This window comes from Panthera tigris, chromosome A1 (genome assembly GCF_018350195.1).
Source record: "Panthera tigris isolate Pti1 chromosome A1, P.tigris_Pti1_mat1.1, whole genome shotgun sequence".
In the NCBI taxonomy this organism is placed as follows: Eukaryota; Metazoa; Chordata; class Mammalia; order Carnivora; family Felidae; genus Panthera; species Panthera tigris.
The window spans coordinates 144,285,691-144,300,581 of record NC_056660.1 but is presented as its reverse complement, the minus strand read 5'-3'; the positions used below and the strand labels follow the sequence as shown (position 1 = coordinate 144,300,581).

The window sequence follows — 14,891 nt, the reverse complement described above, 5'->3', positions numbered from 1 at the left end:
GGGGTACAAATGCCCCTATGCATCAGTACTCCTGTATCCCTTGGGTAAATTCCTAGCAGTGCTATTGCTGGGTCATAGGGTAGGTCTTAAAATAACCCTGCTTTTAAAATGTAGCCAAGAACTGCAGGTTCAGTTTCTAAAATGTTTATAGAAAATACATTATAAATGTGGAATTTAATTATGTAAAATACTAAAGATTTGGCTTGCCCAAGCTTTTGTTAAATTGATCCTTAATTTATATTACTTCATTCTTAATATATTACTTCATGATATGCAACCATTTAGAGTGGATAATTTACTTATGTTACATGAAGTAATAATCTTGAATTTAAATAAATTATATAGTGTGATGTAAGTAGACAAAATTATAGAATTTTTCTATAGAAATGAAATTTTGAATAATTTTAGGAATACACTGAAAAATTTGATACACATAAACTTTGAAAAATTTGGTGCCCATATCTGAGTGATCAAAAATATTCATCCACTCATTTTTGGAATGATATTTTTAGGATATTTTTCAGACATTTTTTGAACTGGATGGAGTCAACATATCTTAGCAGAATCTGATTTATCTAACAAGATAAACTGCCTTGAGTTTTAATATAAGACCATTTTTTTCTTTCTTTTAAATACACAGCTCATAATCTGCTAAGCTTAAAATATGCAAATAAATTATTTCAACTTTAAAATTTATAATCTATTTTGAATTATAACAAACACTTGAGAAAGGAGAGGCAAAGCTCTTTTTAACCACAAAGGACATATGAAAAAGAAATTTCTTTACCATTTTAAAAAGCCACCAAAAAAAAAAAAAAACGGTAAAAAATTTGGCAACTTTAAAATTATTAAAGGAAATTGATAACCAAACTGGATAATTCAGTCCAAACTATATGTTCAGAACCCAATTTACATAATGATATAGCCAATAAGCCTGTTCCTGAAGTCTTTGCTAAGATTCAGTTGCCTAAATCTCCTAATCTTTTTTTGCCAATTAAATGTCATTATCTTAATAAAATTCACATTAAAAAAATTTTTTTGCTTTAGTCATCTTTTTTTAATGTTTATTTCTGAGAGAAAGGGAGAGCGTTAGTGGAGCAGAGGCAGAGAGAGAGGGAGACAGAGGCTTGGAATCAGACTTTGCGCTGAAAGCAGAGAGGGCCTCATAGGGGCTCGAACTCATAAATCATGAGGTCATGACCTGAGCCGAAATCAAGAGTAGGACACCTAACTGACCAAGCCGCCCAGGAGCCCCAGCTTTACTCATCTTTGATGTTTTTTTTGTTTTTGTTTTTGTTTTTTTTTTAAGTTTATTTATTTTTGAGACAGAGAGAGACAGAGCATGAATGGGGGAGGGTCAGAGAGAGAGGGAGACACAGAATCTGAAGCAGGCTCCAGGCTCTGAGCTGTAAGCACAGAGCCCGACGCGGGGCTCGAACTCACAGACCGTGAGATCATGACCTGAGCTGAAGTCGGAAGCTCAACCGACTGAGCCACCCAGGCGTCCCTCATCTTTGATGTTTTTATATTTTCTTTGGGAAATGTTCTAGATATTCTACAAAATAAAAAAACAGGACAGTAATTTTTCTTAAAAGAGTTTATTCTACTGAAAGCAGCCACATAGGGAAATAAGTTGACTTATGTTTTGTATAATTCTCAAATTCTTTAAAACAGTTTATTTTCAGATCTCTATTTTACATTGTGTCATTTATGTTTTGTTTTATTTATTTATTTGTTTTACTTCAATAGCCTTTTATGTCACCTCGGTACCCTGGAGGTCCAAGGCCCCCATTGAGGATACCTAACCAGGTAAGATTCGTGTGCTACTTAAGTTTCTGAGTTTTGTTGTTGTTGTTATTGTTATTGTTTTTAAGATTCAATAAAGATCTTGAAAATTTCGTGAATATTTCTTACCTATAAAAACATTAAATTATTCTTTCTCTATCCCATTTAATGCTACTTCTAGTAACATATAATCTATTTCAAAAATTGGCAAACTACTGTCCATATGTTGACTGTTTTTGTAAATAAAGTTTTATTGAAAAATAGCCATGCTCTTTCATTCATGTATTGTCTGTGACTTCCTTTATACTGCAGTAACAGATTTTTAAGTGGTCAGATATTTACTATCTGGATCTTTACAGAAAAGAAGTTTGTTGAACCTTGGAGTCTACTCTATACCCTGAACTTAATTGTATATGTATGTGTGTGTGTTTGTGTGTATGTAATTTTGGTAAATGCTAAATACCTTTATTTAAAGATGGTAATAAAATTTTCTATAGAATGAACATACTTTGGTTTATTTTTGTATAATATGCTCTCAACATCATGGTTGCAATACATCAGTTTTGCCCAAATATAGTGATCTCAGGTATATAAATATCTGCTTTCTGGAAGGGTTAGATCTATTAATAAATAAATTGTTAGCAATAGATCTTCCAGCTTTTTTTACCTACTAGAGCTCTGCGATTTCATAAGCTTTTATCCTTACATAGTTCTTTTATCAATACCGTAAATACTTATTTGCTAAAGAGAATAATGCACAGTTTTTACTTGAAAGGAGTTTATAGTTTAGTTTCAGGATACAGAACATGTGCATTTACATAACACAAGAAGAAATTAAATGCCTAATTTTATGGAATAGTTATGTCAAGATAATTGTTTTGTTACTTTCTTTAATTCTGTTATTGTATACCTCAGCATTTTCCGCAATCTAAAGTAAACCCTGTTATTCCAGAAAATTCTTTTTCATTCTTACTCTCTTTCTGTCTCCACTTCCTTTCTGACCAAAAATACAACAAAGTTGTGCTTACTAACATATTTCATAGCAACAAATTTCTGCTTCTCCTCTACTAACTCTTACTGAAATTATGCTGTGTCCTTGAAGTGTCCTAGTTTGCTGTTTTTTTTCTGCTTTTAGTGCACAGCAAGGAGTGCCAGCACCCACATCCACCCCCGAGGGAGAACTTGAAGCAGGCAGTGGTGCTGGATGATCTCATGGTTATAGTGCTGGGAGGCCTCACATTAGCAGCTGGAGGAGTTTTTTCCTTCAGACTGAATCTGCATTCAGTACATAGGGCCAGGGAAACACGGCATGAAATAGGAAAAGGAAGTGCACAGATGCCAAGTGTTCTAACATATGGAGATTTTATTTTCTCTGTGGGTGAACCTATGTATATTGACAGTCAAATCCCCTTATATAGGTGCCCGAATCTTTTAAATTTCCTTCTAAAGGATGGAAAGTTGTATCTTTCATTGGGGTCTTCATAATGTTTCAGACATCCCATCCATAGCTTTGTATGTTATATAGATCTAAGAGGTTCCTGAAAATGTGAATTAGGGAAACGTGAATTTCTTGTACCAAGTATGTTATCAGAAATTTTGACTTCATATATTCTGTATCAATGATGAAATTCTTAAGGGATTATTGCTTTCGCATCCATTTGACATTGTTGAAATGCCTGCCATGTCTAACATACAATGCTAGGTTCCATATGTACAGAGACTTATATAATGAAAAACATACTTTGTGAAAGAGGAATAAGTTGTGGAATTGTAAACCTAGACTGAATTTGTTTTTAAGAACAAGTATAGAATGCTTTTGGATTTATTAAAATGTTTTAAAAATTTAAAGATAATAAAGAATTATCATACAGGCTCTTTTTCCTCAAGAATCTTAAAGTCTTTACCTAAGTGTTTTTTAAAATAATTGTACTCATATCTGAGTGGCTCTTTTTTGTCTACTCATCCCCCCCCCCACATTTATATAAACTTTATTAATTCAAACATCTATCTTTCAAATTTATAATTTTACATTTATACTATTTTAAAAAGAATTTTCTGAGCAAATTAGTTGTGTTAATAGTGTAAACATAATGTTTTACAAAATGTTGAACCTAGTTAGGAGCATGACCTTTCCAAGCAACAGAATGTTTCTTCAATTTCTTTACATAGTCATTAACGTAGAATCAGAAAAACCATATTTGGTGATTAATTGGAATGTTGCATATAAAAACAACACAAATATGTTTTTTATTTCATCTTCATTTAAAATGATCATAAACTAATTAAAATTTGTTTTATTGATAGATTATATCTAAGAAAATAAAAAGTGAAATACTCTTCAATGGTGTTGGCTAGTCATTTTGAATATGTAAAAGATATTCCTTTAATAAACAGATTCTTCAGAATTTATAACTTCTAATGATTAGACTGTAGATTTTTTTTAAGATTTTATTTTTAAGCAATCTCTACACCTAACACGGGCCTCAAACCCACAAGCCCAAGATCAAGAGTCACACACCCCACCAAATGAGCCAGCCAGGTGCCTCTAGACTGTAGATTTTCACTTGAATTCTCCTAAGATGGTTTTAATGGTTCTCAAGTAACTTCACAACGGTTTATACTGTATATATATTTATAGCACAGGGTATTTGGAACTTGTTATAACATCACTCTGCCAAAAGAAAAAAAAATACAAGAAGGGGTAATGGTCTCTAAAATGATGGAAGAAAAGTGGGGCACCTGGTGGCTCAGTTGGTTAAGTGTCTAACTCTTGGTTTTGGCTCATGTCATGATCTTGCGGTTCATGAGTTCGAGCCCCTCATTAGACTCTGCGCTGGCAGTATGGACCCTGCTTGGTGTTCTGTCTCTTTTCCTCTCTAGCTGCCTCTCCCCTGCTCACTCTCTGGCTCTCTCAAACAAATAAACTTTAAGAAAAAATTTTTAAATAATAATAATAAAATGATGGTAGAAAAGTAAAATGATAAGCACATTCAATGTTGTAAAGAATAAATACATATTAAAACATATGAAACATAGAAATTAAGTCCAAAAGTATATTTGACTATACAGTTTTACATTGGAATTGGTTCAACCATCAGAAGAGATCATTGGTGTTGAAGCATCTGTAACCTGGAACAGAACAAGTCTTTATCCTTCTCTTAGGTAAAACATTTAACCAGAAAAATTCACAATGTTTATTGAACACTGTGCTGAGGAAACCAAGGCAGCCAGAATACAGAGACTGTTTATGAGTGATACCGAGCATAAACTATTGATTTATTGATCCTATAGAATTTTGAGTTTATACTCTATTTTTGACCATTCCTGAAACTCTGTAAACAGGTATGTGACATAGTTAATGCTGTTGACCATTTTATATTCCAAAGCTGATTTGGTATTCTAAAAACACAGTGCATCTGACTATTTATTCTACTGAAAGTCTCAAAGATATTTCTCCATTAGCAGATGAATAGTTAAATTATGGTATATCCAAATGGTAAAATAATATGCAGCTATTAAAAAGCATATTATAGAATTACATTTATTGATATGATAAAATGTTAATGATCTATTACCAACTGTAAAGAAGGCATAAAGGTCATGTAGTATATCACCTTTTCTTTATCACTATACAAACTCAGTTTCCCCCACTCATCACACACAGACACACACACACACACACACACACACACACACACACACATTTGTCAAAGATTATCAAGATATGTCCTTTATTTCTGGATAGTAGAATTATGAGTGCTTTCTTTATTTCTGCATATTTTTATTTAAACAAATTTTTTTAATATTTATTTCTTTTTGAGAGAGAGAGAGACAGACAGACAGAGAGTGAGCGGGGAAGGGGCAAAGGGAGACAGACAGAAACTAAAGCAGGCTCCAGGCTCTGAGCTGTCCACACAGAGCCCAACATGGGAGTTGAACTCACAGACTGCAAGATCATGACCTGAGCTGAAGTCAGATGCTTAACTGACTGAGCCACCCAGGTGCCCCTATTTCTTCATTTTTAAAGTTTGCATTGAAAAAGTATTTCATTTGTGATTAGAAGATATTACTAGTTAATTTTGTACATAGATAAAAGTATAGATGTTTTATTCTTTTAGTTATTCAATACATAAGATTATTCTCCATTAATATTGAATATATAGTTCTTACATGATGAAAAGAAAAACATAATATATGCTAAGGATAGGCAAATCTATAAAAAAAAGACTTTTCTTCACCACTTTTCATAGAGAAACTATCAACAGGCATTTGAACAGAAAAAAATTGTTGGGATGTTTTCTCAGATACTGAAAATAAATTTTACGTTTCCTGTATAACAAGGTATCTATATTTTAAAATGCACTTTATGTTCTATTTTCAGGATAAATGCCATTTAGCATGGCTTTTTCCAATAGTTTTGTCTTGGTAAAATCTTCCATATACAAAATCCTACTTTTGTTTAATGATATTAGTGTAAGAACATAAGAAAGACCTCAGCTGCATAAGGCAAAGTATGTTCTACCTTGAGTAAATAATAGTAGTCTTCTAGCTGCAATTGTAAGGATGGCCATAGTAAATCTTTAGCTATAAAAATTAAATGTTGCACCTGTATAATATAAATCAGTGATTAATAAAGTATACTTTTTTTGGCCAGTTCAAAATATTCCTTTCTGTCATTGAGATCTTATTTCTTTGTTGCTGTGATAATTACACTATTAATGTATTTAAATTATTATTTGAAATCCATTGAAACACATTTAAAAACCTATTTTCCTTATAACTTAGAATTATGAGTGTATCCTGAGATATATACCCTTTCCAATTCCTATCTTTGTAAGACACAGGAAATTAACAAATTTAAAATGTCTGGAACAAAATAAACTTCATTCTCCTTCCCAAACCAAGAAAACTTTACATAGCAAATGCTGTGCAGTCTTACTCAATTTATGTTACAGGTATATAGAGCTTTTTGGTATAATAATTACTTCTTTTGCCAAAACATCTTATTATCTTATAACATTTTTATCACAGATACTCCCTTTTTAGACATAAACCAATACAAAAAGTGCATTGCCATGTATTTGATTGGAAACTTCTTTGGACTATATGACATCTCTCAGAAATATTCAGGGGCACCTGGGTGGCTCAGTCATTTAAGCACCCGACTTTTTTTTTTTTTAATTTTTTTTAATGTTTATTTGTTTGGTGAGAGAGAGAGCATGAACAGGGGAGGGGCAGAGAGAGGGAGACACAGAATCTGAAGCAGGCTCCAGGCTCTGAGCTGTCAGCACAGAGCCCGACATGGGGCTCGAACTCACGAACCATGAGATCATGACATGAGCCAAAGTTGGACACCCAACTGACTGAGCTGCCCAGGAGCCCCTAAGTGCCTGACTTGATTTTGGCTCAGGTCACAATCTCAGGATTGGTGAGATCGAGCCTGGCGTCAGGCTTTGCACTGACAGCTTGCAGCCTGCTGGGGTTTCTCTCTCTCTCCCTCTCTCTCTGCCCCTCCCCTGTTCTCTCTCTCTCTCAAAAGAAATAAACATTAAAAAAGATTCAGTCATTCAACAGATATTCCTTTAGGTTTAGTATGTGCCAGACACCATTTGACTTGTGGGCAAACATCAACAAACTAATGAGAATCCCTCTTATTGTGGAGTTGGCATCCTAATGCAGTGCTGCCCAATGGAACTTTTTGAAACTTTATTAATTTTAATTTAACTGGCTGCATGTGGCAAAGGGCTGTATATTGGATAGTGTATTTGCAGTGGTTAATACATAGAAAAAAGAGGGCACCTACATATCTCCAACTGATTTTGGCTCAAGTTGTAGGATCAAGCCCCACACTGAGCATGGAGATTCTCTATGTCTCTTGAGATTCTCTCTGTCTCTCTCTGTGCCCCCCTCTCCTACTTTCATGCACTCTATTTTTTCTCATTTATTTATTTATTTTGAGAGACAGAGTGAGCAGGGGAGGGCCAGGGAGAGAGAGACAGAATCCTTAGGCTCTGCACTGCCAGGGTGGAGCGTGAGATGGGGCTCAAAGCCACAAACCATGAGATCATGACCTGAGCCGAAGCCAGATGCTTAACCAACTGAGGCACCCAGGTGCCCCATGAATTGTGCTTTGAAGACGAATATCTTTCTATACTGAATGTAACATTTCTGTATTTTGATATCTTTTCTACTGATAGTGCCTTTTTCCAGGAAAAAAAAAATGACCGTGGTGTTGTTGAAAGGACCTCAGTTGTGTCAATCATCTTAGGTCCAAATGCCACCAATGCCTAGAAACGCATGACTTCGAGCGAGTCATTTAACCTTTATGGGTCTTAATTTTCTTAGCAGTAAAATGAGAATAGACTCAAGTATTTTTAAAATCCTTTTTACTTTTAAACTTTCTTAATTATATGATTTTACTTCATTTCATATAATTGAGGGGGCCTATTAAAAATGTTGTAGTTCAAAATTATTAAGTAAATTATATCATAAAAGCCTTGATAAATTCACCGTTTTTAAAATCATCAGTGAGCATCTAGTCTCTATGAGTAGACAGTATATGTAATGATATTCAAGGAAAAAGGTACCAGAATCTTAAGTTCCTTGTGGGGTTTACCACTGGAATCATGTAATGAATCCTTTGTAAACTAATTTTTTTATGAAGCAAGAAATTCTTCCATTTAATTGTTTCTATTTAAGTGAAATTTCGTATTATTTCATTTATTTTAAATCCTAGGAGTTAAGGCCTATATTTAGAACTTTTGGAGTATGTTGACCTGATTTGAAGCCTTGGCTCTGCTACTTAACAGTAGTATAACCATCAACAAATTAACAAATTATTTACGCATAGTGGTGCTCCCTTTTCTATAAAGGATATCTTCCAAGATCCCCAGTAGATGCATGAGAACCACGGATAGTACCTAATTGTTTATATACTATGATTTCTTCCTATGCAAACATACCTATGATAAAGTTTAATTTATAAATTAAGTAGAGTTGTATAACAACAACAATAATAAAATGTAGCAGTATAAAAATGGTAAAAGTTTTATGCATGTGGTACACTCTCTCAAAATATCTTATTGTACTGTACTCACTTTTTTTATGATGATATGAGATGATCACATGCCTACATGATGAGATGATGTGAGGTGAATGACGTGGTCACTGTGGCATAGCTTTTAGGCTGCTCTTCTGTTTCAGGACCAAGGTAGACCATGGTAACTAAAACTACAGAAAGTGAAACCATAGATAAGGGAAGACTCCTGTATTAAATCTGTTTCTTCTCATCAGGAAGGATTAATAATAATAACTTCATGAGATGTTGTAAGCATTGAGTTAAATAATAAATATAAAGAACCACAAGTGTATATTATTATTGATACTGTTTGTTATTATTAAGCATCCTTATCATTAGTGTTATTTTCTCTATCAGAGTGAAGATCTTTTATAGAACAAAGACTGTGTGCCAAAATTTGTGACTAGTTAAACAAGTCCTAATAGAATGTAATTAGCATGGTAGAAAATATGAAAATAATATCAACCCCAAAATGTATAAATTTATTTTTCCTGATATTAAAGTTTTAAGAAATGTAACAATTATGGTCTTGTTTATACCCAAAACCATCATCTGGTAATCCCAGGACTGATAAAAATCTTTTAAAAGTTAGAAATCTGACTTAACAAAAGACAAACACTGATGACTAAAGAGTTAAATTTAGGAAAAGGACACTCATTTTGAAAGACAACTTGATATTGATCGAAATTATCTGTATTTTTAAGTGATGAATAGAAACTAAAAGACTTGTCAACTATTCTGATATTCTAAGATAAACAACAAAAAGTAAAATTTTGAAGAAAATGGTTTCCAGAGCTAAAACATGATGCCTTTAATGAGATTTAGAAATTCAGAAATCAAAGTCCAGAGTATAACCATTTGGGGACCTAAAAAAAAGCAAGAATTCCAGACTCACAATTGAAGATAATGCTAATTAGTCACATATTTTCAGTGTTCCAAATTCATTTTTTACATAACTTTTGACAGTGTTGACTACTTCTGCCTTTTTAAAACTTACCTTGTGCATTCTGGAATTTTGGTCTTAGTCCACTTTCTAATTTCATACCTATTCAGTTTCAGTTTTCTTTCCTACCTCTCCTTGGTATTTTTTTTTAATTTTTTAAATGTTTATTTTTGAGAGGGAGAGACAGAGAGACAAAGTGTGAATGGGGGAGGGGCAGAGAGAGAGGGAGACACAGAATCTGAAGCAGGTTCCAGGCCCTGAGCTGTCAGCACAGAGCCCAATGCGGGGCTTGAACTTATCAGCCATGAGATCATGACCTGAGTTGAAGTGGGATGCTTAACCAATTGAGCCATCCAGGCCTCCCTCTCCTTAGTATTTTTAAAGAATTATATTGTTGATCTTTTTTCTTCTCTTTGAAATCAGTTTCATTCTTAGGATTTTATCACTGATGATTCCTAAAATTGCCCAATCTAAACTTTATTTCTTTTAGTCCTTCAGTAAATACTTCTCTGAACCAGAAGGCACAGATAGGTTCTACACTTCCTCAGAGTTTACAGTCTTTTGGAGATACAGAAAGAAAAATGAGCCATGGTTGTATTTAAGTTCTATGAAAGTAAAGTATAAAATCCTATAAAGGCACATAAGGGGCGCCTGGGTGGCTCAGTCAGTTAAATGTCCAATTCTTGATTTCAGCTCAGGTCATGATCTCATGGTTTGTGGGTTCGAAACCCACATCAGGCTTTGAGCTGCCAGAGCGGAGCCTACTTGGAATTCTCTCTCTCCCTGTCTCTGTCCCTGTCTCTCACTCTCTCAAAAATAAATAAACATTAAAAAAAATTTTTTTTACGCATATAACAAGCCCTTACCTCCCCCGTATGCTAAGACATTCAGGGAGGAAGGAAGGAGTGGCCCAGAGGTGACAAAAAAAGAAATGGTTGTTATAGTTGGGAGATCTGTTATACTGAGCAAATAAATACTTTGAGCAAAAAAAAAAAAAAAAAAAAAAAAAAGATATTGAAGACAATGAAAGCCTGGTTTCCCACTGTTAGAGAAAACATTTGAACATAAAAATGAAGAAGATTAAATATAATCCTGAGGTTTTACATTGGAATTGGAGCTGTTGACTTGGTGTTGGAGAATATGAATTTATGGTATGTGTGTACCACATACACACAGATATGGAGTTAGAGATGTATATATGTGTGCATATAAATGTGTGTACATACACACATAGATTTTTGAGTGCAGCATCTATTGGCAGAGCCAAAAGGCAATGTACCAAAGTTACAACGAGCACTCTGAGATCTCAGATCTTGATGTCTACATGTTGTCCTCCACTAGAAAGAATCAGGGCCCTGGGCCCTTTGAAGTAAGGTCTGATTTCAGAGCTATGCTAGAAAAAATATGAGATGAACTTGAACCATCTTGTGCCAGGAAGAAAATGCTCAAAATATGATGAGGTTGTGTCAAAAGATCACCAGAGCCATCTTGAATATTTGAACACTGGGCAAATCTTGAATATTAAAATAAGTGATGATAGTAATATATTACAACCATTGAGTAAAATAGGAAGAAAAAGAAAAAGAAAGAAAGAAAGAAAGAAAGAAAGAGAAAGAAAAGAAAGAGCTGTTCCTTACAGTATATGCCAATTAAACAGCATAGAAAGAATGATAGACATGGAATATCTCCAATTGGCAACTATCCTAGTACTTAGGAGTTGTCAGTGGATGCTGGTGGGTTGATAAACTATTGATGATGAATGGGATGCTGACAATCTTGGAATAGCTCTAACACTAAAATTAATCAATTACAAAGAGTAAAAGTAATGACCTTATGGTGTACAAACCTGGGAGACACTGACAAGATTAGATGAGAAAGGTTAACATCCCAGTAATGGGATGAGTAAGCATGATGTGCCTCTGATGAGTTTCACTGAGAAGAGCACAGCATCATTGTTGCAGTATTCCTTTTAAGAAAATAGGACCAAAGTCTGGAGCATGAAGAGGCATCAGAAGATCATCCCATAGAATTTAAGATCCATTCTCTAGAACTGTTAACATGACAGAGACTAAGGAATAATTCTTGCCTGGGAGAGGGTGAAGAAATATGACAGTTAAATGCAACATGTGGTCCATGAGATCCTGGCCACAGAAAGTAAAAAGGAACATTGCTGAGACAAATGGCAAAATTTGATTGAGATCTGTGGCTTGGATGGTAGTGTTATATCAATGTGGATTTCCTGTCTTGGAAAGTTGTGTTATGGTTATGTACAGAAATATCCTTGTTTAGAGAACTATACTCAGCAGTACTTAGAGAGGTGATGAGGCATAATGTCTGTAGCTTACTCTCAACACAGTTCTGAAAAAGAGTGAGGATAACAAGTGTATAGAGAGAAAGAGAAAGGGTGATGGGGCAGATGTGGGGAAATGTTAACAGTTGGGCAGTTGGTGTCAGAATATATGGGAATCCTTTGTACTGTTTCTGTAAATTTGAAAATTAAAAAAATACATATATGTTATCTTAAAGCAAATGGAGAACTTATACCATAATGGGGTTAAATGGAAGAATTTTGTTAGGAAGTGATCCCTAAACTGAGATCTGAAATATGTCAGCAAGGGTCACCCTTTATTGAGCTTCTTGAGAAGAGAGATTGTTTCGTTTTAGTTTACTTTTGTTTTGTTTTTAATGGTTGGCATTTAGGTATTATTGATTAAATGCATGAATTGAAAAAAACTGAAGGAAGTTTTCTATGGCTGGAAGTTAGCAAGTGTGGTAGTGGCAAGAAATTAGGCTAGTAAGGTAAGCAGAGAACAGGGTATATGGTAGCATATATATTCGGTACGCTTGTAAGAAAATAAAATTGAAAGAATTTCAAAAATGGCTTAAGAAATGGCAGCTCTCTACTGTATCCCAAGTGATAACAATTAAGAAAACAGTTCTGATCAGATATTTATTTTTTTTGATGTTGAATTTCTTTTGAAAATTTTAACTAATTAGACAAGATTTATTCTGCTCTAGGTTAAATTAGTGGACTTTATAGAAATTCTTGCCAATTATCAGGCTTACGTGTACATATGAATGAATACACGTATACTTCATAGGATCAGAAAATTTGAATCATGTACAGTTTGGCCCAGCTCTAAGTGCTGCTCAGACAACTGTTAGAAACTTTTGATTCAGTATATATCCAGTAGCACACCTTTCATAAAATAAACCCTGTCTGTTAATCTCTCCACCTTTTTCAGTTCTAGTTCTCTTTTTTCCATTCGGCCAAATTATTTGAACTTAACTATAGAGTATTATTTTTCTAAATAGCTTCTTAGGGAAAATTTACCCCCCCAAAAATTCATTGGCCCCTTGGTATTTTAGTCCTGCTGCTATTATAATTTCAAATAAGTAAAATAATCTGTAGAATGTAGAGAGATTACATTCAAGAAGCGAAATCAGTTATTTTCATACCCTTAGTAAATTAATTTTGGGGAAAGGCATAATACTTCTCAGGAAGAAATAGGGCAATTTTTGCCTAGATATTTGTTCCCAAGAAGTACTTACTTTATTTACCACAAAATTGGGCAAGGTAGAATCTTTTTAGAACTAAGAACTTATATAGGGATATAGAGCTATAAAATTTATAAATTAATGTGAAATATAAGAAATCTTGCAAAATATTCAAATGGATTCTATAATTATAGGAATTTTGAAAAAGAATTGTTAAAGCGTGTATTTTATAATTATTTACAACATTTCTTTTTGTTTTCTTTTACAAAATATGCTAGGCACTTGGTGGTGTCCCAGGAAGTCAGCCATTACTTCCAAGTGGAATGGACCCAACTCGACAACAAGGTGATTACTTTAAAGTAAAAAAGTGAAATTGACATGCAGAATCTCAAAGGAAATCCTTTTTTTTTTAAGGACAGTCTTATTTGTATATATGTTCTATAATTATCCCAGTTGCATTTTTGCAGGTAACATGGCCAAATGACTTGTATTTTCAGCTTACTCTCACAATTATGCATGATAGTGAGGGTAGTAATAATAAAAGAAATAGTAATTAAATATCCAAAATCCATATTTTAACTAATAACTTCTAAAACCTTTTATATAACTTCTAACAAATGGAAATTTAAATGATTACATCACATATGATATCTTCTGCCTTTTTCAGATAGGTTAGTCCATCTGAAAGATGAGCAGGAGGAAAGAAAATGCTAAGCAACAGTAGCTTGATTATTTTAACAAATCAATAATTCGGTCCTTCCAACAGAGATGTTTAGGTACCACAGATAGGTATGGCTCTAATACACTGTTCCAAGGTAAAAGCAGCAAATCATACGAGAGATGTATTTCAGTACAGACTAGGAAGAAGAATTTAATCTCAGTGAATGGAGTGTAGGCAAGCAGCAGTAAGAGGCAAAAAAGTAGCCATGGAAGCCAAGATGAGATGATGTCAATAACCCAGTCCCTTACTAAGTAAGATTTAATGTAAAGCAGAGAGGAGGCTACTGGCTCCTGGTTTAGCACTCATGCTCATTACTTTGCTAGTATCTTCATACCTTTTTTTTTTTTTTTTAAAGGACATCCAAATATGGGTGGGCCAATGCAGAGAATGACTCCTCCAAGAGGAATGGTGCCCTTAGGACCACAGGTAAATAATCAACACAAAAAGCTAGATGCTGAGTTTTTTGCCTTCATCTTCTATAAACAAACTATATCATTTGCTGGCTTTTATTATATGCATTAAAGGCTTGATATAACATAATTATTAGGTTCTTGAGGAACAGAATATCTGTGACATGTCCAAAATGATGTGACAACAAACCATATTTTAAGAGTGCTATCACATATGCCTTTAGTACATTTGAAAAAATATGTAGAAATACAATAAAGTAATTATTATAAAAAATAACTATTAATTACCTTTTTGTTAACTATGCTGAGGAAATATAAAAATATTGTAATAATTATTATAAAAGATAAGCATATAAGTTAAATAAAATGCAATTGAGCTAAGCTATTAAATAGAATAAGCAGCATAAAATATATTTCTAGAAGTCTCTTAAAGAATGCCATTGGCAATTTATTATA

At 33.7% G+C, this 14,891-nt stretch overlaps 1 protein-coding gene across 5 annotated transcripts in view; it reads left to right on the top strand.

The window, feature by feature from the left end:
* SSBP2 (single stranded DNA binding protein 2) overlaps window positions 1-14,891 on the top strand; it is a 309,669-nt gene that overhangs the window by 237,120 nt on the left and 57,658 nt on the right. For all 5 annotated transcript variants that reach the window (XM_007079791.3, XM_007079789.3, XM_007079792.3 and 2 more), the window contains 3 exons: window positions 1,750-1,809; window positions 13,583-13,649; window positions 14,381-14,451. In XM_007079791.3, coding sequence (XP_007079853.1) covers window positions 1,750-1,809; window positions 13,583-13,649; window positions 14,381-14,451 — 198 coding nt within the window. The remainder of the gene's footprint in view (window positions 1-1,749; window positions 1,810-13,582; window positions 13,650-14,380; window positions 14,452-14,891) is intronic.